Source organism: Rhinoraja longicauda, chromosome 22 (genome assembly GCF_053455715.1).
Source record: "Rhinoraja longicauda isolate Sanriku21f chromosome 22, sRhiLon1.1, whole genome shotgun sequence".
NCBI classification, from domain to species: Eukaryota; Metazoa; Chordata; class Chondrichthyes; order Rajiformes; family Arhynchobatidae; genus Rhinoraja; species Rhinoraja longicauda.
Window position 1 is genome coordinate 19,591,542 of NC_135974.1, and position 26,156 is coordinate 19,617,697.

Consider the following 26,156-nt stretch of genomic DNA (forward strand, 5'->3'; position numbering starts at 1 on the left):
CACTCTGGATAAAAGACTGTGCATTTACCCTGTCTATTTCTTTCATGATCTTACACGCATCTATAAGATCATCCCTCATCCTCCTTCACTCCAAGGAATAAAATCCTAGCCTTCTCAACCTCCTATAGCTCTGGCCCTCTATTCCTGGTAACATCCTCATAAATGTTCTCTGCAACCTACCAGCTTAACAACATCTTTCCTATAACAGGGTGGCCAAAACTGAACACAAGACTCAAAATGTGGGCTCACCAATGTTTTGTACAACTGTAACATAACCTTTCAACTTCTATACACAAGGAAAAGAGGTTGGATGCACTTGGATTGTTTTGTCTGGAACAATAGAGGTTGAAGAGAGTTGATAGAAATATATAAAATTATGAGAGGCATAGATAGGGTACACAGTCAGAAGCTTTTTCCCAGGGTTATAATGTCCAACACTAGAGGGCAGAGCAATAAGGTCAGAGGGGGACAGTTTAATGGAGATTTGAGGGGCAAGTTGGCTACTACACTGTATAAAGACAAATGACGATTTGAACCACCATTTCAATGAAACAGTAAAGATCACCATGGAAATCAGAAGCCGAATTGGCGGTAGCTTAAGTCCCATGACACCTCTTGTCTGCCAGGAACAGGCGTTGCTCTCCCCAAAACACTCACGATAAAGTCTCATTGCTAAAGACCTTGCTTCAAAATTGCCAAACCTGCTTATCCTGTCCCAACCTCAAAGATTGAGCTGTTTCTCCAAAACCCAGGTATCAATTTTCTCGTGGATCCTTTTATCTTCCAGGATGGGAATCGTGCCGATGACTCCAAAGATGAAGCAACAGTGGAAAGTTATGTTGTGCAGCGCTACATTGAGAACCCCTACCTGATAGGAGGTAGCATTCCCTGTCTCTTTTAGAGCACCTTTAATATGGTTAAATATCCATAGACATTTCACAGAAGTGTTAGCAAGCAACTTTGATGCTGCACCACATCAGATTTAGACTTTTTAAAAATATATATTGATGATATGGATATAAATGTAGGAGGAATGATTAGTAAGTTTGGGGATGACACAAAAGTTGTGGATAGTGAGGATGTTTGTCCAAGGTAATAGCAGGATATAGATCAGATGGAAAGTTAGGCCAAGCATTGGCAGAAGGAATTTAATGCTGACAAATGTTAGGTATGAATTTGTAAAATCAAATAGGGTCGAACATATACAGTCAATGGTAGGATGCCAAGGAATGTTGATGACCAGAGAGACCTAGGGGTCCGTCCATTCTTCCCTGAAAGTGGCTTTACAGGTGGATTGAGTGGTAAAAAAGGTCAGGGCAAAGAATATAAAAGTTGGGAGTTTTGATGCAACCTTACAAAAGACTGGATAAACTGCTCTTGCAGTATTATGTGCAGTTCTAATCGCCACACAACATGTCAATGTGATTGTGCTGACGAGAGTGCAGAGGAGATTCACCAAGACGTTGCTTGGATTGGTGACTTTAGTTTAAGGAAGTGATTGGACAGACTGGACTTAATTTTCCTGAAGCAAAAGTGACTGGGGCTGACCTATGAGAGGTCCAATTATAAGAAGTAAAGACAAGGCAATAATTGATTTTTTTTCCCGTGATAGGGATATCAAAAACAAGAAGCATAGGTTTACAGTGAGAAGAAGAAGTTTTAAAAAGGATTTGAGGGGGAAAGTTTTTTACATAGCGGTTGATATGTGGACCGCGGGCTCAGCCACTATTTATTTTCCCTTGAGAAAGTGGTTATTTATTTGGTTTACTAATGAGATCTTTGGTTATTTGCAGGGAGGAAGTTTGATCTGCGAGTCTATGTACTGGTGATGTCTGTAAGTACTTTTTGTTTCTGAAGACTCTCATGCTTCCATACATATTAAACAAATGCGGCATTCAACTATTTCATAGCATTGGATTAGGTACAAGGTTGTGTACTGAATTGGCACCAGAAAGGATTCTATTTAATATTCAGATATATTAATCATGTTTTACATTTACTCTGATGTTGGATTTATGTTTGCCCATTGAAAAAATATGTATGTAAATTGAATCTTATCTCTGACTGAAAATGATGGATGAATATGGCTAGAAAGATCAACACAAACAATCTGAAATGTATTTTAGAATAGTGTTTCTGAAGATGAATGGGGAATAAAATGAAGGGGTCTGAATACTTTCTGAATGCACTGTATAGAAGAAATGAATTAAAAATATGCAAAAAAGTAATGATGATAAAGGAAACAGGTCATTGTTAGCTATGGGCTAGGTAAAAACGGGTTACAGATAATGAGACTCAACACGACGACTTTGAAGCTAGTACAACGACTTGGATGGGGGAGGGATGGAGAGAGAGAGGGGATGCAAGGGGGATTGTGTGAGAGTGAGTTCATCTTACTGTATGTGCCAGCGTGTTCATTGCTGTTCCCGCATCATGACCAATGCCATTCTGGTGGAGAATGCGGGCATGAGTGCACTGCAGCTCCACACTGAGATGACCACTTTAGTTTCCGAGGGGCCTTATTCTCTCAGAGTTGTTGCTTAAGTCTATTGGTTTAAGGCAATTGACTCTCGGTTGAGGTTGTTTAACGGTGGGCGGCACGGTGGCGCAGCGGTAGAGTTGCTGCCTTACAGCGAAGGTTCGATCCTGACTACGGGCGCCGTCTGTACGGAGTTTGTACGTTCTCCCCGTGACCTGCGTGGGTTTTCTCCGAGATCTTTGGTTTCCTCCCACACTCCAAAGACGTACAGGTATGTAGGTTAATTGGCTGGGCAAATGTAAAAAATAAATTGTCCCTAGGGTGTAGGATAGTGTTAATGTGCTGGGATCGCTGGGCGGCGCGGACCCGGTGGGCCGAAGGGCCTGTTTACGCGCTTTATCTCTAAATCTAAAAATAAATCTAAATATTTAGGTACGTTAACTACTCAATGGATGATGGTAAATTGGGTGAATGTTTAATAGAAACATGACTATGAAATTGTGAGCTTTCCTCTGGTTTCTCAGAATCTAAAGGAGTGTCCACACATGCCAACTCACTCAGAGTTCCATTGGTAAGTGTAGTAGATTTTTTCGTAATGAAAAATACATGTTTAACTGTTCCTTTGCGATTCTCCCTCTATGCAGTACATCCCTCTGAAAGCCTGGTTATATCGAGATGGGTTTGCACGCTTTTCAAATACCCGTTTCTCCCTGACCAGCATTGATGATCATTGTATCCTTTGTTATATAATATTAAAGTATAACATCAACTCCCATAAGAATACTTGTGCATTTGCTGTAACCCACAACGTTCAAAGTATTCTTTATCTTGGTAACTCACAGCAATCTTTCAGGCAGTTCCTAATGATTGAGGATGACTTGCTTCCACTTGACCTCTGCAATTTCTGATTCCTAATGCATCGTCTGCAGAATCTGTATCCTCTGCAACAAGTAGAGTAGGTGAGGGGGTCGACAAGATTGTTCACATTTTTCCATTGTTTGTTATTAGACATGAGAATGATTTTCACCTACTCACATCTTTACTGCCCCTACCATAACTTGCTGAGCAAGATCAAGGGCATCAATGATGGCAACATTTTCCTGGAAAAAAGGATGTTGACGTTGGTTTGCCTATCTTGCCAGTGGATTCGAAGGAAACGCCTCACCCTGCTGATCACATGGTCTTAATATTTATATCCTTTTCAATGTCTCTACACATATACCATTTCCATGCCCTTGACATCTGAATTTCTTCTCTAGCCTTGATACCAGAATATTCCCTACAACCTTAACTCCCGGTCCCTATCTGTTGCCCTGTCATACTTCATGATGCTCCTCAAACTGGGCATAAGTTTCTTAATCCTTTCCATCCAATTATTTGTCCATGTGGAGCATTATTTTGTATTTGTCATTAATACTCTCATTAATGAATCTCCTGGATCCTTCAAACCTTATAAATCAGCAGTATTAACAGCCTTTCATTCTTGAAGAATTCTATGTAACATCTTTTTATTCCCCTCTTGCCTCACAAAATGTATTAGTCCCCATTTCTCCTCTGCCATTAGTCGATGCATATAGCCTCCACTTCCTGAATACAGTGCTCTTCACAATTAACCATTGTACCATTCAATGTCTTTGGAGCCATTGTGTTTTTTTTTTGTTTGCTGTACTGTTTGCTCTAATTTTTTTAACTCATGCCTGCTGGGACCTAATCAAACAACTTTTGAAAATCTGTTTCCTCTGGACATACCTTAGGATAGAGATGTGATTTCAGTCAAATAATTAGTTTGCACAAAGTATACACTCAATCATTTTCTTTATTTCACAACATGTTTCTCTGCCAATTATTGTATCGTCAGTGAAGTTAACACTTTTATCCAATTCTTTTATCCAATTCATTTTTATAAATTGTAAAATGTTGAGGCCCTAGCACCAATCTCCGTGGCACAGTAGTCATTACATCTTTCCAATCTGAAAAGGACCCATTTATACCTAATGGAAATTGATGAAGGTAGGACAGTCAATGTTGTATGCATGGATTTTAGGAAGGCTTTTGATAAGGTTTTTCATGATAGGGTGATCCAGAAAATTAAAATGTATGCGATTCATGATGACTTACTTGGTCGTATGGATTTGGAAATGGCTCATTCATAGAAGACAGTGGCTTATGGTGGACGATAGATATTTTAGCTGGAGATCTGTGACCAGTGAAGTTACGCAGGGATTGTTTCTTGGACCTCTGCTGTTTGCGATACATATAAAGTACCTAGATATAAATGTAGATGGGTTGGTGGGTAGATTTGCTGATGATATAAAAATTGGAGGAATTGCAGACTGTGAGGAAGGCTATTTGAAGATATAGATCAGCTGCAGAAGTGGCAAATGGATTTTAACCCAAGCAAGTGTGAGGTGTTACACTTTGACAGGTTGAATGTAAGGTGAAAGTATGCACTTAATGGCAAAAGCATTAATAGCATTGACATGCACACGGATCGTTCTTGGATTATATTCTGTGGAACGTTGGAGGTTGAGGGGAGACTTGATAGAAGTATTTAAAACAATGAGAGACATAGATAGGGTAGAGTAGTCAGAAGCTTTTTTTGCAAGATGGAAATGTCCAACACTAGAGGCTATAGCTATAAGATGAGAAGGGGAAAGTTTGATGGAGATGTGCAGGGCATGTTTTTTTACACAGAGGGTGGTGGGGGCCTAGAACGCATTGCTGGGGTGTTGGTGGAGGCAGATATGATAGTGATGTTTAAGAGGCTTTCAGATATGCACATAGATCTGCAGGGAATAGAGGGATATGGATCATAAGCAGGTAGGTGAGATCATTTCATGTCCGGCACAAACATCGTGGGCCGAAGGGCCCGTTCTTGTGCTGTACTGTTCTATGTATGTTCTGTCTGTTTCCTGTTAACCAGTTAATCTATCCATACCAATAGGTTACCTCCTACTTTATGAGCATTTATTTTCAATAACCTTTGATGCAGCATCTTAATCAAATGCTGCCTGAAATCTACCTATGGGACATCCCCCTGGTATCCACAGCTAAATCAAACGTTGCTTCTGCTTTATCTATAGCACTTGTTACTTCTGTAAATTGATTGGACATATTTTCCTTTCACAGAATCATATTGTCTTTTCCTGTTCACCGTGATTTTTTGTCTTAGTGCGCTGCTAAAACATGTTTAATAATAGGTTCTAATATTTTCCCCATGGCAGATGCTAAACTAATTGGCCTGTAATTTCTTCCTTTCTGTCTACCTCCCTTGAATAAAGTATTATTTTGTATATGTGCAAAGTTTTGAATGTGTCGGCAGCTTTTTCAATCTTTCTGAAGATCTGGACACCGCTGTATCTAGAAGTGTTTTCACACATTGATGCATGAATATTTCTAATCTGCAATAGTTATGCAATGCAACTATTATATGTACTGGTACTTTTTTTTCCATAATTCATATCTTAACCAGTTATACATCTTACAAATGTGGCTGTCCAGAAAACCGCTCCTGACTATGATCCAGAAAAGGTGGTTAACAATGATCCGTGAAATTGGAAGCGGAGGCAGTAATAGACAATAGACAACAGACAATAGGTGCAGGAGTAGGCCATTCGACCCTTTGAGCAAGCACCGCCATTCAATGTGATCATCGCTGATCATTCACAATCAGTACCCCATTCCTGTCCTCTCCCCATATCCCCTGACTCCACTATCATTAAGAGCTCTATCTAGCTATCTCTTGAAAGCATCCAGAGAATTGGCCTCCACTGCCTTCTGAGGCAGAGAATTCCACAGGTTTACAACTCTCTGAGTGAAAAAGTTTTCCTCATCTCCGTTCTAAATGGCCTATTCCTTATTCAAACTGTGGCCCCTGGTTCTGGACTCCCCCAACATTGGGAACATGTTTCCTGCCTCTAGCATGTCCAATCCCTTAATAATCTTATATGTTTCAATAAGATCCCCTCTCATCATCCTAAATTCCAGTGTATACAAGCCTAGTCGCTCCAGTCTTTCAATACGACAGTCCCGCCATTCCGGGAATTAACCTAGTGAACCTACGCTGCACTGCCTCAATAGCAAGAATGTCCTTCCTCAAATTTGGAGACCAAAACTGCACACAGTACTCCAGGTGCGGTATCACAAGGGCCCTGTACAACTGTAGGACCTCTTTGCTCTTATACACAACTCCTCTTGTCTTAAAGACCAACATGCCATTAGCAAAGTGTAGCATTCATTTGATATGGAAGTAGGGTTCCTGTTATTGAGAGGGGCTTGCAATAATTCTAAATCACCCTCTGATTTGTACGTCGACATCTGGGTGAATGTAATTCATAAATAACGCACGAGAATATAGGAAAGGAGCAAATCACTGAACCCCTTAAACCATCCTTCTCCAATTTTCCTCGTGTGGCTTTACACCTTTAGATGACCAAATATCACATCCTTGATTTAAAATCAATAATTGACTTGGCATATAAAAGTGTTTCCTAACATACAATTCAAATTCAAGTGCAAGTTTAAATCAGGACCTGAAACATCGCCTCTCCATGCCCTCCAGAGATGTTGCCTGACCCACAAAGTTACTCCAGCGCTTTGTGTTTTTTTGAAAACCAGCATCTTTGTTCCTCTCTGTTAATCCTTTCCAAATGCATCCAATGAATCTGCCCTTGATTCAGCCCATTCAGTAATTCTGTAAACATCAACAGTCTTGTAGTTCATCAGCTCTTCCCTGGAACTTATGCATTTTCATCTTCAGCAGTATCTGACTCAATCAATATTACCTTAATACAATATGTCGAGCCACGTCTTTTGCTCTCTGCCTTATTTTTAGTCAATTGCTCTGAAAATTGGTCTTGGAGGAATGGAGAATATGGATCATGTGCAGGCAGAGGTGGTCAGTTTATACGCATCATATTCGGCAGGGACATTGCATCCGTAATCCTAGTCTCGTTTTCAGGTATTTCGCAGTGTTCATTGACCTGCAGTGAAATGGACAAATGCTCAGTCCTCAGTGCTGGGTACCAGACCAGTTAACACTGCAAATCCATGATCCCAAAGTATTATTTAATGTCTTTGAAGGGAATCCCCTTCTTAATATTAACCACTGTTATTGCTTACTCAATTCTAGGGATATCACTTCCCATTCATTATCACATTACTTAATCAGAAGCCTTGGATTTACACTGCACCAATTTCTTTTAAATTTGCATCTTGGTTGCTTTAACTGAAAAACATTCAGGAAGGTCACATGTTTTACTCTTGGCACTCTTTTCAACACAAACTTTATTGAATTCCATCAGCAGTAAAACAGTAAAAATATTTTGAAGAGCTTAACCACACATTGCGTGACATGGCTGTCTTAGGACTAGGTAGCTTTATACTCAGCCCCCCCCCCCTTTTATTTACTGAATCGCACAATAAATCCAGACACTGCAATGTACAGTAAGGTGCTGTGACATATTGATACCCACTGTGGGACACATGTCAATGAATTGCAGTTAGTCTCAATTGCAGTGACTGCAACACTGTCAGATTGGTGTGTAAAAAAACATTTGGTTTACTGTTCACTACCAGACACAGAGATACTGATCCACTATAACATCCTGTTAGACGTTCTGAGTTGCTAAAACATTAGGTAAGACACTGAAACTCACTGGTGAGACATATTGAGACTGTGACAATTCAAATCAATGAGATGCTTTGCTCTCTTCTAGGGGTGCAAATGGTTGATGCAACAGCTACGACAGTATCTAACAGCAAAACATGGCACCGATACTGTAGAAACACTCTTCAGAGACATGGACAACATATTCATCAAAAGTTTGCAGAGTGTCCAGAGTGTAATAATTAATGACAAGCATTGCTTTGAACTATACGGATATGACATTTTGATCGATAAGAACCTGAAACCGTGAGGATAATGAATAATGGATTGATCTAAAGCCGTTTGAACTCATCAGATGTGACTGTGTGTGCCTTTGTGTTTGGTGACTCTGTACATGTTATATTTGCCTGCTATGTGCTGTGTATATGTACTCTGTATGAGTTATGTGCTTTCATATGTTCCTGTATGTGTTGTGGTTCTGTATGTGTGGTTATGTGTTGAATGCATGGAAACATAGAAAATAGGTGCAGGAGGAGGGCATTCGGCCCTTCGAGCCAGCACCATCATTCAATTTGATCATGGCTGATCATACAAAATCAGTACCCCGTTCCAGTTTTTTCCCCATATCCCTTGATTCCCTTAGCCCTAGAAGCTAAATCTAACTCTCTCTTGAAAACATCCAGCGAATTGGCCTCCACTGCCTTATGTGGCAGCGAATTCCACAGATTTACCTCAGTCCTAAATGGCCTACCTCTTATTTTTAAACTGTCATCCCTGGTTCTGGACTCCCCCAACATCGGGAACATTGGACCCTGTCCAATTCTCTTAAGAATTTTATATGTTTCTATAAGATCTCGTATCGTATACATGTCCAGTCGACCCATTCTTTCATCATACGTCAATCCCATCATCCCGGAAATTAACCTGGTAAACCTACGCTGCACTCCCTTGATAGCAATAATGTCCTTCCTCAAATTAGGAGACCAAAATTGCGCACAATAATCCAGGTGCAGTCTCACCAGGGCCCTGTACAACTGCAGTAGGACCTTCTTGCTCCTAAACTCAAATCCTCTCGCAATGAAGGCCAACATGCCATTGGCTTTCTTCACTGCCTGCTGTACCTGCATGCTTACTTTCAGTGACTGATGCACAAGCATACCCAGGTCTCGTTGCACCTCCCCTTCTCCGAATCTGACACCATTCAAATAATAAACTGCCTTCCTGTTCTTGCCACCAAAATGGATAACCTCACATTTATCCACATACTGCATCTGCCATCTGATGCATCTGCATCTACCCAAGTCACCCTGCAGCCTCATAGCATCCTCCTCGCAGCTTGCACTGCCACCCAGCTTTGTGTCATCCGCAAACTTAGAGATGTTACATTTAATTCCCTTGTCTAAATTGTTAATATATATTGTAAACAACTGGAATCCCAGCACCGACCCTTGCAGCACCCCACTAGTCACTGCCTGCTATTCTGAAAGGGACCTGTTAATTCCTATTCTTTGCTTCCTGTCTGCCAACTAGTTCTCTATCCATGTCAATACCCTAACCCCAATACCGTGTACTCTAATTTTGCACACTAATCTCTTGTGTGGGACCTTGTCAAAGGCTTTTTGAAAGTCCAGATACACCACATCCACTGGCTCCCCATATCCATTCTACTTGTTACGTCCTCAAAAAAATCCAAAAGATTGGTCAAGCATGATTTCCCTTTCATAAATCCATGCTGACTTTGACCGATCCCGTCACTACTTTCCACATACACTACTATAACATCTTTAATAATCGACTCCAGCATCTTCCCCACTACTGATGTAAGGCTAACTGTTCTGTAATTCCGTTTTCTCTCTGCCTCCTTTCTTAAAAAGTGGAGTTACATTGTCTACCCTCCAGTCCACAGGAACAGTCGAGAAAACATTTGAAAATAATCTCCAATGCATCCACAATTTCCAGGGATACCTCCTTGAGTACTCTGGGATGCAGACCATCTGGCCCTGGGGATTTATCTGCCTTCAGTTCCAACAGTTTACCGAACACAATTTTCTGATTAATGTGGATTCCCTTCCTCCATTCCACTAGATCCTCGGTCCCCCAGTATTTCTGGGAGATTGTGTCTTCCTTAGTGTTTCACACCTTGTTCCTGAGTAACTTCTCTGCTCATGTTGCATGACATTCTCAATGTTTGGTCTGCAGTTCCAGTCGGCAGCTCTTGAAGACACAGTGATGTCTGCCCCATCACATATTTGGTTTCTTCCTGTTTTATTAGGTGGCTTTTGGAAGTGAATGCATCTCCATCACTGATAGCTAGCAGCCAGGAGGATTATGAGCTGAAATGCCGTTTGCTGCAGGACACAGTGAACATTGTCGACATGGAAGGAAGGTGCGTGAAGAAAAAAACATATTTACATCATATCTTCGAAGTCCACATGATACTTTAACATGCTACAGAGATAAGGAATCTCTTATAAGGAGTACTGTGGGAGACAGATGGAGCAGCCAGTATGCACAAAACAATTTCTCAAAAAAAGTTATGAATGATAAATAATTGACTTTGGCAGTGTTTGTTGCACAAGAAATTTAGTTTAAAATCAAAAGGAATACAGATATTTAATGCCCATCCGAGCTAGTAGATTTTCAGAAAAAGGGCACTTCCTGAAGACCAATGCTCCCTCTGTGTTGCCTTTCAACTGTCTCTCAGAATCTCATCTAATAATTTTTCAACCACTGATGGTTCATCTGTCTGTAGTTCCAAAGCTTTTCCTTGCAACCTTTCTTAAGTAGAGGCACAGCATTTGTCACCCTCCAACCTTTTGACATCACTCCCATGATACAAATATCTTTGGCAAAGGTCCTGCAATTTCCCAAGCTTTCCACAATGCCCTGGGATACATTTGATCGGGTCTTGAAGATCTATCAAGACAGAGTATGCATCTGCTGATTCAGGCTGGGCACCTCTTCAAAGGTAGATGATGCAAGGTCCATTCTATGGATTAGAGCTCCCTGCAGCAACTTCCAATCAACAGAGACCTTTTTGCTGATTCTGTCAGGAATAGCACAGAGCTAAGGCAGATAAACAATATTGTGCACTAGAGCCTGTCTGAAATAAGTATGAGGAGGTTGTAGACTTGTGAAGAACATATACCTCCATATCTTCTTTGTTAGAATACCACATTCTATCACTACCAGGCTATGTTTTTCAGACTCTCTGGAAAAGAGAAGCAGGTCGGAGGTTTTGACCTGATGTGGAACGATGGTCCTATTTATAGTGAAGATGTAAATTTCGAAGGAGGCATTAATCTCATTGCTAACACTCACTTGGGTAATAATACATTGGATTTTATTTTTCTCCATCTGTTAGTGTTTGATTTCCTCTTTGTAGAATATATATAAATAGCTTTCTTCTCTGTCAATGAGCCTGGATGTAATACCATACTGATGTACATATTGGTCTATCTTACCGTGAGGATCCCTGTTTGGCGAATGGGAAAAGTAGTTTAAAATCAACTCACCAGTCCATAGCCCTGGACTACATCGATGTTGTTTTCATTTTGAAATGTATAGAATGGGTAGAATGTACATTAACTAAACCTTGCAAAGCTGTACTCTTAAGCATCATGGTATTTTATTGATACTAATATTTTTAAATGCATGATATAGAAGATTTCCGTATTCAAAGAGAGATCAGTTGTACACAGTACCATATTGAGCAAATGGACTTTCGATAGGTGTTTCAATAAATGAACCATATCAGACTGATTTGCAAACTTGAAGGGGGCATAATATTGATATCACTTCTAAATACTTTATTGTTTCAAAGTACTTTATTCACTTTCATTGTTCATATTCCTTTTATAATGGTTCTGCAGCCCTATTTTTCAGTAGCATAATGTGCCACCCATAATGGTCCAATTGCTTATAAAAAAGGACACAAAGTGGCCGGATAACTCGGCGGGTTGGGCTGCATTTCTGGAGAGTGATTTCTGGAGGCGGGTGATGTTTCGTCTCAGAACCCTTCTTCAGACTGATTGTGGGGTCTGAAAGTTTCAGACCACAATCAGTCTGAAGCTTTCCTCACAACCCTCACAATCAGTCTGAAGAAGGGTCCCGACCCAAAACATCACCTATCCATGTTCTCCAGAGATGCTGTCTGACCCATTGAGTTACTGCAGCACTTTGTGTTCTATAATCTTTAAAATATTGTTTAAGAGCTGGAAAGCAGAGAATAGAAGTGCAGAGTTCCTCCTAAAACTGGGAGAAGATGAATAATATTTGTAGTCTCCTTACGTCCTCTTCACCCCCTGAGGTAATAAGGAGATCGGTTGTGAAGAGGACATGGTGGATATTGGTAGGTTAAGTGTGCAGGCAAAGATCTGGTACATGGAGAAAATAGAAAGTAGGAGATTGATAGGTAGGTGGGCAGAGGAAGTAAGGCTCGGCTGGTAAGGAATGAAATCCAGTCCTTCGCAAGAAACAACATAGGATCAGAACATGTAGAATCGTTGTGTGTGGAGTTTAAAAAACTGCATGGGCATAAAGATCCTGCTGGGAGTTATGTACAGGCCTCTGAATAGAGTCGGGGTGTAGGGTAGAAATTACATTAGGAGATAGAAGACGTAAGAATGGCAATTTTACAGTGGTCATGAGGTATTTCAATATGCAGGTACACTGGGAAAATCAGGTTGGTACTCGACCCCACGAGGAGGAATTTGTAGAATGTTTACAAGATAGGTTTTTACAGCAGCTCATAGTTGAGCCTACTAGGGAAAAGGCAATTTTGGATTTGGTGTTTTGTAATGAACCAGATTTGATAAGGGAGCTTAAAGTGAATAGAAACCCTAATAGCCAGTGATCATAATATGAGAGAATTCAACCTGCAGTTTGAGAGGGAGAAGCCAAAGTCAGATGTATCGGTATTATTGTTGAGCAAAAGTAACTACAGAGGCACGATGGAGGAACTGGCAAAAGTTGATTGGAAGGGGAACCCTGCAGAAAGGATGATGGAGTAGCAAAGGCAGGAGTTTCTGGATAAAGACAGAGCAGGCCCACAAGTTAAAATTCTGAATCGGGGCAAGGCCAACTTTGGTGGTATAAGACAGAACCTTGCTAACGTTGATTAGAGTAGGTTTGTTTATGGGCAAAGGAACATCTGGAAAATGGGATGGTTTTAAAAGTGCATGTCAAGAGTACAGGGCATGCATGTTCCTGTTGGAGTAAAGGGCAAGGCAGGTGGGAGTAAGGAAGCTTGAAAAATTGAGGCTCTGGCTAGGAAAGAGGAGGCAGCTAGGATCAAATGTATCCCTACAAGTTTTGGGAAGTGAGGAAGCACAGGAATTGAGTAGATGGAATTCAGGAGGGCAAAAGGGGGCAGCAGATAGCTCTGGCAGATAATATTAAGGAAAATCCAAAGAGATTTTATAGTACATTAAGGGAAAGAGATATTAGAAAGAGAATAGAAAGAGCCTCTCAGAAAACAAGGCAATCATCTCTGTGGATACACAGGAGATAGGTAAGGTCTTCAATGAGTATTTCTCCTCTGTTTTTACCATGGAGAAAGACATGAAAACTGGAGAACTTGGCACAGTTAATGAGGATGTCTTGAGGATAGTCTGTATTATGGTTGAAGAGGTGCTGAACGTCTTCAAGGCACAGAAGGGAGATAAATCTCCCAGGTCTGATCAGATATATCTGAGGACAAGAGGGAAGCTAGAGAACAAATTGCAGGTGCCCAGGCTGAAATATATAAATCATCATTAGACGGATGTTGTGCCGGAAGACTGTAGGGTGGCTAATGTGCCTCTATTTAAGAAAGGCTGCAAGGAAAAGTCGGGAAACTATAGACCAGTAAACCCAACATCTGTGATAGGCAAATTACTGGAGAGTATCCTGAGCGTGTATGCATTTGGACAAACGGGCTGATTAGGTATAGTTTTGTATGTGGGAGATCGTATCTTATGAAACTGATGAAGTCTTTTGAAGAGGTAGCCAAACCGTTTGATGAGGGCAAAGACATAGAGGTTGTTTTACATGGACCTCAGCAAGGCACTTGATTAGGTTCCGCATGGTGGGCTGCTGTGGATGGTTAGATCACATGGGATCAGGGACAGTTAGCCGACTGGATTGGGTTCATGGAAAGAAGCAGAGGATGATGGTGGAAGGTTGTTTTTTGGACTGGAGGCCTGTGACTAGCAGTGTGCCTCGGGGATCAGAGCTGGGCCCATTGCTATTTGTGGTTTACATCAACAATTTGGATGAGAATGTACAAGGCATGATTAGTAAGTTTGCAGGTGACATTAAAATGGGTAGTATCATAGATAGCAATGGTGCTTATCAAAAATTACAGCCGGATCTTGTACAAGCGGGCTGAGGAATGGTTAATCGACTTTAATACAGATAGGTATTGCGAGGTGTTGCATGTTGGGAAATCACACAGGGCAGGAACTACACAGTGAAGTACACGGTTCTTTCAAAGTGGCGTCACGGGTAGATAGGGTGGGTCAAAAAGGCTTTTGGTACATAGGCCTTCATCGGTCAGGATATTGAGCATAGAAGATAGGATGTTATAGTAATAGTTGTACAAGATATTGGTGAGGCCACACTTGGCGTATTCGTGTTCAGTTTTAGTCAACCTGCTATAGGAAGCATGTTATTAAGCTAGGAAGTGTACAGAGAAGATTTACAAGGATGCTGCCAGAACTTGAGATTATGGGGAGAGGTTGGCAGGTTTGGAGCGCAGGAGGATGAGAGGTGATCTTACAGAGGAGTATAAGATCATGAGGGTAATAGACAGGGTGAATGCACAGAATCTTTTACCTAGAGCTGGAAAGTCAAGAACCACATGACATGGATTTAAGGTAAGAGGGAAAAAATGTAATAGGAACCCGAGGGGCAACTTTTTCACACGGAAGCTGGTGGGTATATAGAACGAGCTGCCAGCAAAGGTAATTGAGGCAGATACGATAGCAACATTTAAAAGACATTTGGACAGGCACATAGATAGGTCATATAGGTCAAACACAGGCAGGTGAGTCTAATGTAGATGGAGCATCTTGGTTGGCATGGGCAAATTGGGCTGAAGGGCTTGTTTCCGTGCTGTATGACTTTATGACTCTGACACATGCTGCTTTGAGACAGGTATTCTTTGTTGATTGATCCAGTTCATGTTGCCTTTGGTTTGTGTTTTATTTCCAGGCTGCTTGAATGATAGGGAGAAGCAGTTGTGGCATCTGTTAAAACCACTCTCTGCCCAGAAGAAGTAGCAGTGAACAGTTTGTGGAAACAGAAGAAGAATGCATGCAGTGTAATGCCTCGTCCCACACCTGGCTCGCTAATTCCTCAAATGTAATGTAGAGCAGGATAGCCTGCCTGCAGTTTTAAGTGTGCTCCTGTTTATCAGTGGTATCTTGCCATTGTTTGATAGCTAACACTTTTAAGCGATTAGTTACTCCTGAGGATTGTGCTGTGCATATTTTCTGTAACAACCACAAAAGCAAGTACACTCTCACTGTCGTTCTCTTGACTGCTCACTCCCAGTATATAAATATTCAGCACAAGATGTCCTAGTTCTCTGACAGAAACATTAAATTTGATTTGTATAAGAAAACTAAATGTCTTGGAGTACAAGTAAACTATTTGAGAAACATACAATGAAAGATTCAGTGGCAATAAATGCGTAGTTAGCAAACAAATTCCCTGATGTAGAGACTGGTGGGGGCAGTGCATCAAGGGCCATTGTCCCACAACTCAGTACAGACTTGTGTTCACATATGAAACAGGGAAGATTGCGTAGAATACCTTGAGATCACCTGCGTCTGATATTAACAGCACTGTAATGGTTTTGATAACATGTCCCATGGTCCTGCCTCCACCACCTCTATTACACTGGGGATGGTGGCCAACTTGATTGTGAAAGAGGCTTTTAACCAGGTTTCCAAGTGAAATCTGTGTTATGCAATCAGCTAGTTTAAATGGGAATTGAGACCTGCACTGTGCTTCAAGCTCTCACTGCTCACCAAGTATTGTAGAGCTGCTGGTTAGAAGACTGTGCATGGTAATGGATAGCTAGTGCCCAGGGTTCCTGGGGAGCTGTGATGCAAGGTATTATAGAAAGAACAGTACAGCACAGGAATGGTGTCTTCGCCCCATAATGTTTGTGCTGAACATGATACCAAGTTAAATCAATCTCATCTGCCTGTGCATGATCCATATCCCTCTATTCCCTGCACTTCCGAGTACTTGTCTAAAAGCCTTTTAAATGCGATTGTAATATCTGCCCCCCACCCCCGCAAGCAATACGTTCCATGCCCCCACTATTCTCTGTATAAAAAGCATGCCTCGCACATCTCCATTAAACCTTCCTCCTCTCACCTTATAACGTGCCCTCTAATGTTGGACATTTCCACCCTGGGAAAAAGGTTCTAACTATTTATGGCACTCATACTCCTGTCAAGTCTCCCCCAAATCCTCTGACATTCCAGAGATAACATTCCAAGTTTATCCAACCTCTCCCTGTAGTTGGAACCTTCTAATCCGGGCTGCATAATGGTAAACCTTCTCTGCACCCTCTTCAAAGCCTCAATATCTTTCCTGTACTGGGGTGACCAGAATTGCACACAAAACTCCAAATTTATTGTGAGGGCAGTTGTCCAGAATAGCACACTGAGGTGGCTGTTTTTACCTGTGATTGTTATCCAGTTCTTTTATGTTGGATATATTGGAGATTGGTTGAGCTCTTAGGATATAGGAAAGGATTTTCTCTGAGCCCCGAGGGAACTCCGAGAACAATGGGAAGTGCGATATTCAGAACACTGCGTGATCTGTTAGGCAGTTCACTGGTAGAGTTGCTGCTGAAGATACACATGAGCAGTGGAAAGATACTGGCTGGGTTGTTTAAGACGAGGAGATATCCAGAACTCTAGAGGAGTTGCTACCCAGAACAACAGGTGCGTTTGTCCAGTACACTACAAGGGGTTTGGGCAACAGTTTTTGTCCAAGGGATTGAATGGCGATGGTCTGGACACAGACAAGTAATATAGAGTTCACTGGTGGAAAATCTAGTACTCTGTATTTGGTCAGGAAACCTCATGTAGTATTTAGCAGGATTCTGAGAGTAATGCTGAGCAAAGAACTGGAAAGGATTTCCCTGGTGTCTGAGAAGAGAGTTTGCCAGAAACTGGTAGCTAGCCAGGATGATGGGGTTATTATTATTGTCCAAGATGGGAGGATAGCATTTCCCCAGGACGTTGAATAGCTTGGAAACCTGGCTCGAAGGGCCGAATGGCCTCCTCCTGCGTCTATTGTCTATTGTTGAGGGATCTAAACTCTTGGGTACTTTTATATGTGATTAATTTTTCAGGGCGTAAGGATTGTTGGCAAGGTTAACAGTGATCGTTCATCCTTAATTACCCTTGAAAAGGTGACAGTAAGCTGTGTTCTGCAATCCCAGGGAAGATACTAACAGCAATGTTGGTTAGAGAGTTGCAGGATTTACACATTGGGACAAAGAAAGGGTAATGATGAAGAGGATGGTTTGCAATTTGGAAGTAGGTTAAGGTTTCCACTTCTGCCTTGAGCAGCCACACAGTCTGAAGGTCTTGATTTAGAAAAGGCATTGTGGAGGTAACTTCATCAGCAGCTGGGTTCAGCATTTCAGGAACCATGAAGCATAATCAAATGGTTTCATTAACAATCCTTATGGGAAATGCTTTGTACAACTCGAACCTGATTGTCATAAATGCATTGTTATCTCTAATGGTCACTGCACAATAGCATTGAGTCCTTGACTCTTCAGTCATAACAGTTTCAGCAGATGAGTTATCTTCCTATTTGCTGCAATTTGTTATCATTGGTCCAGCAAAGTGATTTTTTTTGTGCTAAACTTTGACCTTAATGTATCAATGTTGTTGCATCGAGCATTATGTTATATAAAGCAAGTGTTAAATTTGTTGATCATCACCATTTCTAAAAATGGAGGTGATGAGGACTGATGAGGAGGTGATGTTGTACAGAGCAACATCGGGCATCCTTGATGCTTTCTTTCCGAATGAAACAATTCTGAAGGAATTACCCATGGTCATGCTATTGAATCTTGAAGGTTAAAAAATGGAGGTCCCAGTTGTCTTATCACTAATTTAACTAATGACAACGCAATGAACACTTTACCTGAAAGACATTGTACAGCTCAGTATATTACAAGTAGGCACCGTGCCTAACCCATCCAATGTCTGCACACCAGAATGCTTTCATCTGGAATTCCATTATTATGTGAAAGCCTCATTGCTGGCTACGGTCCACGAGAGGCTCTGCAGAATGTGCTTCCTCTGAGGACAACTAAGGAAACTGTTTTTATAAGACTAAAGGACAACAAAAATCTGGATTGATATAGGATGGTACAATGTGATAAACTAGCTATTTAAAAATTCCTTTAAACACCTGTAAAATTTCACAACTTCTCACTAAGAATTTGATTTTTTTTGCTCACTAAGAATTTGATCTTTTTGTGGGAGTACTGAAGTTCAACAGGCATTTGTAAAGTAGAATGGAACACTCATTTGCAAGAACGATGCAAAATCATTAAATAATAATCAAATTATATAGACACGTCCCTTGCACAATGTTGCTCCAGCTTTCCAAAGCTACCTTCATCACTCCCTTATTTAAATAATGATGCTGGAATAAATTGGTGGAAATATTGTAATCAGCATAAACCTAAGGCTTTAATTTTTCTGTTTTAGATAATAAAAAACAAAAAAAAAGCCTTGAAGTTTTACTTGAATTTTATTTTGCTGAAAAATCTTACAGGGGTGTGGTATTGTGTATCTTGTAAATAAATCAGATATGTGTATTTACAATTTTATTTTTGCTTTAACACCTCCATCAGATAGAAATCTGCCCAATCCCATTTTGTTGTATGATGCGTCATTCTGTGGCAGTGAACTGTTGGCAGTAAATTTTAATAAATCAAAATGACATTTATTGTGAATATTGTCATTTTAACTTGTAACATAGTTGCATTTTGTAGAGACTAAAAGTTGATACATCTCTAAACTGATATTTGTGGTAAATAAATTACCCAAATTTCCCAAAAGTAAAAGACAAAATATTCAACCGACACAGAAAACTTTAACCATGAAAAGAAACTTACAATGTATATAACGATATCAACTATTACTCATGTATTCTTCCTCATAACCAGCTTGTTGGGTGTTCAAACTACATCCTTGAGGTGCACCCCCTAGATCACCATGCAAATACACAGATTCACACACAGTGGCTGCAGGCAGGTGTGGAAGCCTCTTTCCAGTAGTGGCATTGAGTGCTGTTGTCATTCATGGCTGACTATAAGCAGCTCTACACCTAGATGGTGTGGCTGGTAAACATGATTTTGGACTGAAAATGTAGCAGTCTAGATATGACGATAGAATTTATGAGGCTGGTGGGGAGACAAATGCTAACATTCTGACTGACGACAGAACTTACTGAGCTCATGGTGCCAGTGCTACTCTCACAGGACTAGGCATCATTCAGCGAAACAGACGCTGAGACTGCACTTGGTCTCACCAATATACAGGAGGCCAAACCGGGAACACTGTTTGCAGTAGATGTGGTTAGCGGAGATGCACATAAAGCACTGTTTCACTTTGAAGGACTGTTGGGGTCTCTGGATGAAGGCGAGGGAGCAAGTATAGGGACAGGTGTTACATCTCTTGCGGTGCAGGGAAAAGTACCTGGGGAGGAGGTAGTTGGGGTGGGAAGATATGAGTGAACCAAAGAGTTGCAGAGGATGCAGTCTCTGCAGAAGGCAGAAAGGGGTGGGGATGGGAAGATTGTGACTGGGTGGTGGGATCACGTTGGAGATGAAGGAAATGCTGAAGAATGATGTGTTGGATGCGTAGGCTGGTGGGTGAAAGGTGAGGACCAGGGGATCTCTATCCTTGTTAACTCTTGTGGGAGGATGAGCGAAAGCAGAACTTCAGAAAAGTCACAGGAAACTACATATTCCTGCTCTCACTCCCCCTCCTTACTGGTCATCCTCTCACTTGCAACACCTCACGCTTGCTCAGAACAACATCGTCCATTGGCTCGAGACCAGACAAAGAACATGGAACAGTACAGCACAAGAACAAGCCCTTTGGCCCACAATGTATGTGCCAAACATGATGCCTAGACCATCTCTTATCTACCTGTGCATAATCCATATCCCTCCATTTCCTGCATATCCATAAACCTATCCAAAAGCCTCTTAAATGTCATTATCAAATCTGCCTCAATCTGTTACCTTCTCGGGTTGGACTATCCACATACTGTTTCAAGTAACCCTCGGATACACCTCAAATTCTGTAGGCTTTGGCACCTAGCAATTCCTAGACAATATTGGGAAAGTTAAAGTCACCCACTAAGGTAACCCTGTTGCCTTGGAATCTTTTGGAAATCTGCCTACATATCTGTTACTCTATCTCTCGCTTGCTATTGGGGGGCCTATATGAAAGAGTGCTTGTTCCTTTCCTATTTCTACATTCCACCCATATCTCCTCAGCGGATGAACCCTCCAGTATGTCCTCTCGAAGTGCAGCCATGACACTCTCCCTGATAAGGAGCACAATTCCTCCATCTATTTTGCCTCCCTCTCGATCACATCTGAAACAACAAATTTCCAGAATGTTGAGCTGCCATTCGTGAAGATATCTAGATTTCCATCAAGGCTTCAGCAATACCCTCTCTTGCCTCTCTAAATAATCTGCGATAGATCTTATCAGGCTTTGGAGACGTATCCACTTTAAGGCATTCAAGAGACCAAACGCTACCCACCTTCTTGATTTAAAAATGCCCTCGCATATTAATATACCTCAATTATTTCACTATCGTCCGTGCTCTTTGATGAATACCGATGCAAATATTTGATGTACAAAATATATATTAACCAAGGCAAGAGTAGGCCTAGAGGGAACTGTTTGTCTTGGACATTGGCAGTCTTTATGTCATGCATCTGGAAGAGCTGTTGGATAGATCATTGGATAAGCTCTCATCAAGGATTTTGTTGGCCAGACCAATGGGGGAGTTGTTTTAAAGAGGTCTGAGAGTGATGTTCACAGGATGCGAAACGAGTTGCTAGCTAGAATACATATGCTGGCTAAAACAATAGAAAGAACACCATGGGAGGATCTTGGTTAGGTGCCAAATGGGCAGGATACAGGAAAAATTGTTAGCCAAGTCTCTGGGAGGTTTTGGCTAAGATACTGGGATTATGGATGACATATTGGGTTTTAAATTGGCAAAAGTACAAGGAACACTATTGTCCTGGAAACTGAGGCACATAGGCCAGTGTCATGTTCGCGAACAGACAGTAAGCATTGTTGTCTGCATTTTGTTCAACAGTATGAACTGTCAGATACAGCAGGTGGTAAGTTGTTGGCCAGGAATCTTGGAGAGCTGTTAGGAAAGACCCTGGGGGTAGAATTAGGAAAGATACTGGATGGCACAGTGCCGCAGCTACCTCACAGCTCAAAAGACCCAAGTTCGATCCTGACCTCAGATGCTATCTGTGTGGAGTTTGCACGTTCTCCCTGTGACCACATGGGTTTCCTCCGGGTACTAGTTTCCTCTCACATCTCAAAAATGTACGGACTAGTAGGTCAATTGGCCTCTGTAATTTGGCCCTAGGTTGTAAAGAGTGGATGCGAAAATAGGATAACATAGAACTAGTGTGAATGTGTAATCGATGGTTGGCATGGACTCAGTGGGCTGAAGGGCCTGTTTCTATGTTGAAAATCTCTAAAACTAAATGTGACCTGGGTATTGGGAAAGCTGTTTACGAGAGAGAGGTGTTGGATCAGCAATTTAGCTTGAACATTGCAGAAGCTGCTGGACAAGATACTGGGTAAATTATTGGCCAGGTACTAGGACAATCACCACACAAGTCAATAGGAGGGAATAATAAATTGGAAGGGATAAATGAAATACTGACGAGAGCAGTTTAAAGGACTCCAACAGCACAATACTCTTGAATACTCTTGAAGACCCTATTGACCAGAAATGAGATTGGGTCAACAATAGCAATCCTCACACAGAGCCATCAGCTCATTCAACCATTCTGTCTACACTTCCAAAAATGTAACATAGAACGTAGAACAATATAGCATTGTAACAGGCCCTTCAGCCCAGTGTCTGTATTGAACATGATGCTAAATTAAACTAATCCCTTCTGTCAATATAACATCCCACATTCCCCACATCTCAACATTCCCTACATATTCCTGGACAGCCATCACCCAGAGGGTCACCATCTTGCAGACACAATGATACCCATTGAAGTTTCTAGCCATCTTCCCTCTGCAATCTCCAAACTTATAGCTCCCCAACCACTTACTGCCCATTTTGATCTCCACTAAATCCAGAAGTATGATTGCCTTGTTAGAACCATTGTTTCTCCCTACCACTGACCCACAGAACTGATCTCCAAACACCATGATTCTATCCCGTCCTCTCTTGTCCAGTCTCTTCTGACCCACAGTCGAGACATCTCGCAAGCTCTTTAACAACACATTTAAATAACTGAATTCCTAGCCCCCATCACCTCATCTTTACCATGGATGTCTACGCCGTTTACACCTCAATTGCAGATTCATCATCCACTCGTAAAAGAAATTCCTCAACTCTATTTTCAAGGTACGTCCTTTTATGCTGATTCTGTGCTTTTTGGTTGTAGACACTCCCATTACTAGAAATATCCTTTCTATGTCCAATCTACCTAGGCATTTCATTATCCAGTAGGTTTCAATGACCCTGGACTCTGTAATGGCAGCACATCCTTCCTCAAATACGGGGCCCAAATCTGCTGACCAGCTCCTGATAATATCTCAGTATTACATCCTTGCTATTATATTCTAATCCCCTCGAAATGAATGCTAGCATTGCATTTGCCTTCCTCACTGTCCTCAACTCTAGCAATCTTGGTTTTGTCTGCAAACTTACTAACCAACCCGTCTACATCTATGTCCAAGTCTTTTATATATATCACAAACAGAAGTTCCAGTACAGATCCCTGCGGGACTCCACTGATTACAGATCTCCAGCCTGAATAACTCCCTTTCATCACAACCCTGTCTTCTATTAGTAAGCCAGTTCTGAATCCATACGACCAAATCATTGTGAATCCCGTGCATTTTAATCTTCTGTATCAGTGGACCAAATGACTTACTAAAAAATGAAATCACCCAAGTGACTCCAGTTCATCCTCATTCAGACATGGAAGTCTTGTCCCTGTTCTACTCCCCCAATGTGGAACATTCGGTGGATGTGCCGATCATTCCATCTTCCAAGGAAGTTCTCTGTTGTTATCCTAACTTTATCACATCCCTCCTCAGGCAGATATCAAGGAGGAATTGAGTGACATGATCACCAAACACCAAATGATGTCTCATGAAGTCTTTCTCATCGAGACAGGGAACTACAGCCAGGCTAGCTTGAAGAAGTATCTGCCGAACTATAATCAGCACGTCACCTTCAACAACATTGCTCTACCACTCTCAGAAACACCTATTGCTGCATCCCTTGCCCGCACTGACCACTTTGCTGTTTCTTCTCCCTGCGTACAAATTCAGAGCTTAAGCGTAAGCTTAAGCAGGCGGGGAGACATCGTACACACATGATGTCCCAAGGAAGTATCATGAAGGTTCCACGTCTCAAAGAATCGCATGCAACTGCTTGATCTACAATAACGTCTACTTCTTCAGAAACTAGCTGGTAGCTTGCTGAAACCATTAATTCTAATTCTAATTCTAATGAATGTTTTCAGATCTCAGGTCTTAGATCATCTCAGTGTCTCTCCATCGTTCTCTCAGACACTCCTTATTTTATGAAATACCTCTTGTCTCTGCTTCACTTCATTACCCAAAATTCTATCCTTATGTCTATAGAACTCCATTCATAAACGAAAGCCTCCAGTCTTTACACTGGCACCATTCCAAAGATCCTAGTCCCAGCTAATAGTCATTAACTAGATACCATTTCTGAGGACACTGGAAGAGCTGAAATTTACTGGACTTTACTGGTAATTTACTGGTGCTGTTGGACGGGGAAAGTGGGAAGCTATCGAAGAAATTAAAAATCTGCAGATGCTGGAAACCTAAAAAGATGAACAGAAAATGCTGGAAATACTGTGCACATCAGGAACCATCTATGGAAAGATAAACAATTAACATCTTGGGTCCAGGAGCCTTCATCAGAGGGAACTATTGAATTGAATGTTGCAAGATCAGTTCACAAGGCTACTGGGAACTCTTTGACAGGATACTAGAAGGCAATGGAATAGGACAAGGGGTAGCTGAGATAAGCTACTGGAACTGATGTTGACCGGGACACGAGGAAAGCTGTTGGGAAAGACACTAGGTCAGTGGTTGGAAATACTACCAAGAACAATTCCTTTCTCTATCCCCGGATGTGGGATATGGAATAGGTGATGTTTAAGATCAAGACCCTTCTTTAGACAGAGTCAGTGGAGGGAATGGTAATGGTTTCCCTCTCCCCTTACTGAGGAAGGGTCTCGACCCGAAACATCACCTATTCCTTTTCTCCAGAGATGCTGCCCGACCTGCTGAGTTACTCCAACATTTTGTGTCTATCTTCAGTGTAAACCTGTATCTGCAGTTCCTTCCTACACAGGACATAGGATTTGCTGGATTGGAACTTTGGGCAATTATTAATAAGACTATTTGGAGAATTGATGGACAGGCCACTGGAAAAAAATGATATTCTTGTTAGATTCAAAGGGAGCTGCTGGACAGAACCATTAGAGTGCAGGACACCAGGAGAACCATTGGACAAGATAATGAGAAGCTGATGAACATCAGTCCTACAATGCCTACCCCTTATTATCTGTCAGGAGACACATCAAGGATAAAGCAGCCCATTTGGTTGGCATGCCAACCAACATCCTAACCATTCATTCCTTGGACATTGGCGCATAGTGGGTGTAGTGTGTATCAATTACAACTCCAATGATGCCTAAACCCATGGGCTCTACCACCAAGAAGGACAAGGCCAAGACATGCACAGGGACACCACCATCTGTAGATTGTCCTCCAAGTCACACATCATCCTGTCTAGGAAATGTATCATCATTCTTTCATTGTCACTGGCCCCAATCCTGATACTCCTTGCCAATAGCATTGCGGAACTACCTTCACCAGGATGGTAGTAATTCAAGATGGCAGCCCACCACCAATTATGGATCTGGCAATGAAACTAAGAAACTGTTAAGTAAGAGTTTACTGGCAGAGCGATTAGACGCGTCTTGGAGATTATTGGGGAAAGTGGTGAAAGTGACATGGAAAACCATTGGGTTTTACACTGGAAATCTGATGGGTGGGCTACTGGGAAGTATTAGATTGGACAATGAAGGTAGTAATTTCCCAGAATATTAGAGGAAAATGTTGGAGGCAGCTAGTGAACAGCATGCTGGTGGAACTGGGGAACAATACACTGGGGAAACTGTTGAACAATACATTATTTAATGTAGTTCCTACCACTGACTGCTATGCTTCCACAGTAAGTACCATTGTGTACATCAGACAACCTCTGAGGATATTCAAGGGATTATAAGCTTGTGAATCAGTGAGAATATTTTCCCCGTGCTTTTTAAATATTATTCAAATAAAGTAATAATGTGTGAATGTTGCCCAAGGGTCCCAGGAAGATTACTGAGCACAAAAGCAAGGACGTTGGTTCGAAAACAAGAACAGTATTACATCGAAAATGAACAACTTCACACCACCACATTAAATAATGTATTGTTCAACAGTTTCCCCAGTGTATTGTTTGGACTCGGACACCAGTTGTATTCAGCTCTGGAAGAACTGTTGGCTAAGACATTGTAAGACTTGTAGAGAACATTTTAAGCCACTAAACCTGGGTGTTAGGCAAAATATTAAAATACATATCACCTAAAAAATTAGACAGCTTTTGACAGGGCTCAAACATGGTCGGTGCATTAGACAAGTTGTTAGATCGCCTCTGAGGGAGCTGTTACTGAGGAACAATATTATCAAAGACTTTGAGAGAGGGGCAGGT

At 41.5% G+C, this 26,156-nt stretch overlaps 1 protein-coding gene across 8 annotated transcripts in view; it reads left to right on the forward strand.

Annotated features, from left to right (window-relative positions):
- Positions 1-19,054, forward strand: part of ttll9 (tubulin tyrosine ligase-like family, member 9) — a 30,522-nt gene extending 11,468 nt beyond the window's left edge. For 7 of the 8 annotated variants that reach the window (XM_078418929.1, XM_078418934.1, XM_078418931.1 and 4 more), the window contains exons 7-14: positions 788-878; positions 1,794-1,834; positions 3,124-3,211; positions 5,952-6,010; positions 8,197-8,393; positions 10,360-10,473; positions 11,294-11,412; positions 15,282-19,054. In XM_078418929.1, the coding sequence (XP_078275055.1) occupies positions 788-878; positions 1,794-1,834; positions 3,124-3,211; positions 5,952-6,010; positions 8,197-8,393; positions 10,360-10,473; positions 11,294-11,412; positions 15,282-15,349 (777 nt within the window). In that variant the 3' untranslated portion in view covers positions 15,350-19,054. The remainder of the gene's footprint in view (positions 1-787; positions 879-1,793; positions 1,835-3,123; positions 3,212-5,951; positions 6,011-8,196; positions 8,394-10,359; positions 10,474-11,293; positions 11,413-15,281) is intronic. The other variant, XM_078418935.1, reaches the window with a different exon arrangement.
- The last annotated feature ends 7,102 nt before the right edge of the window (positions 19,055-26,156 follow it).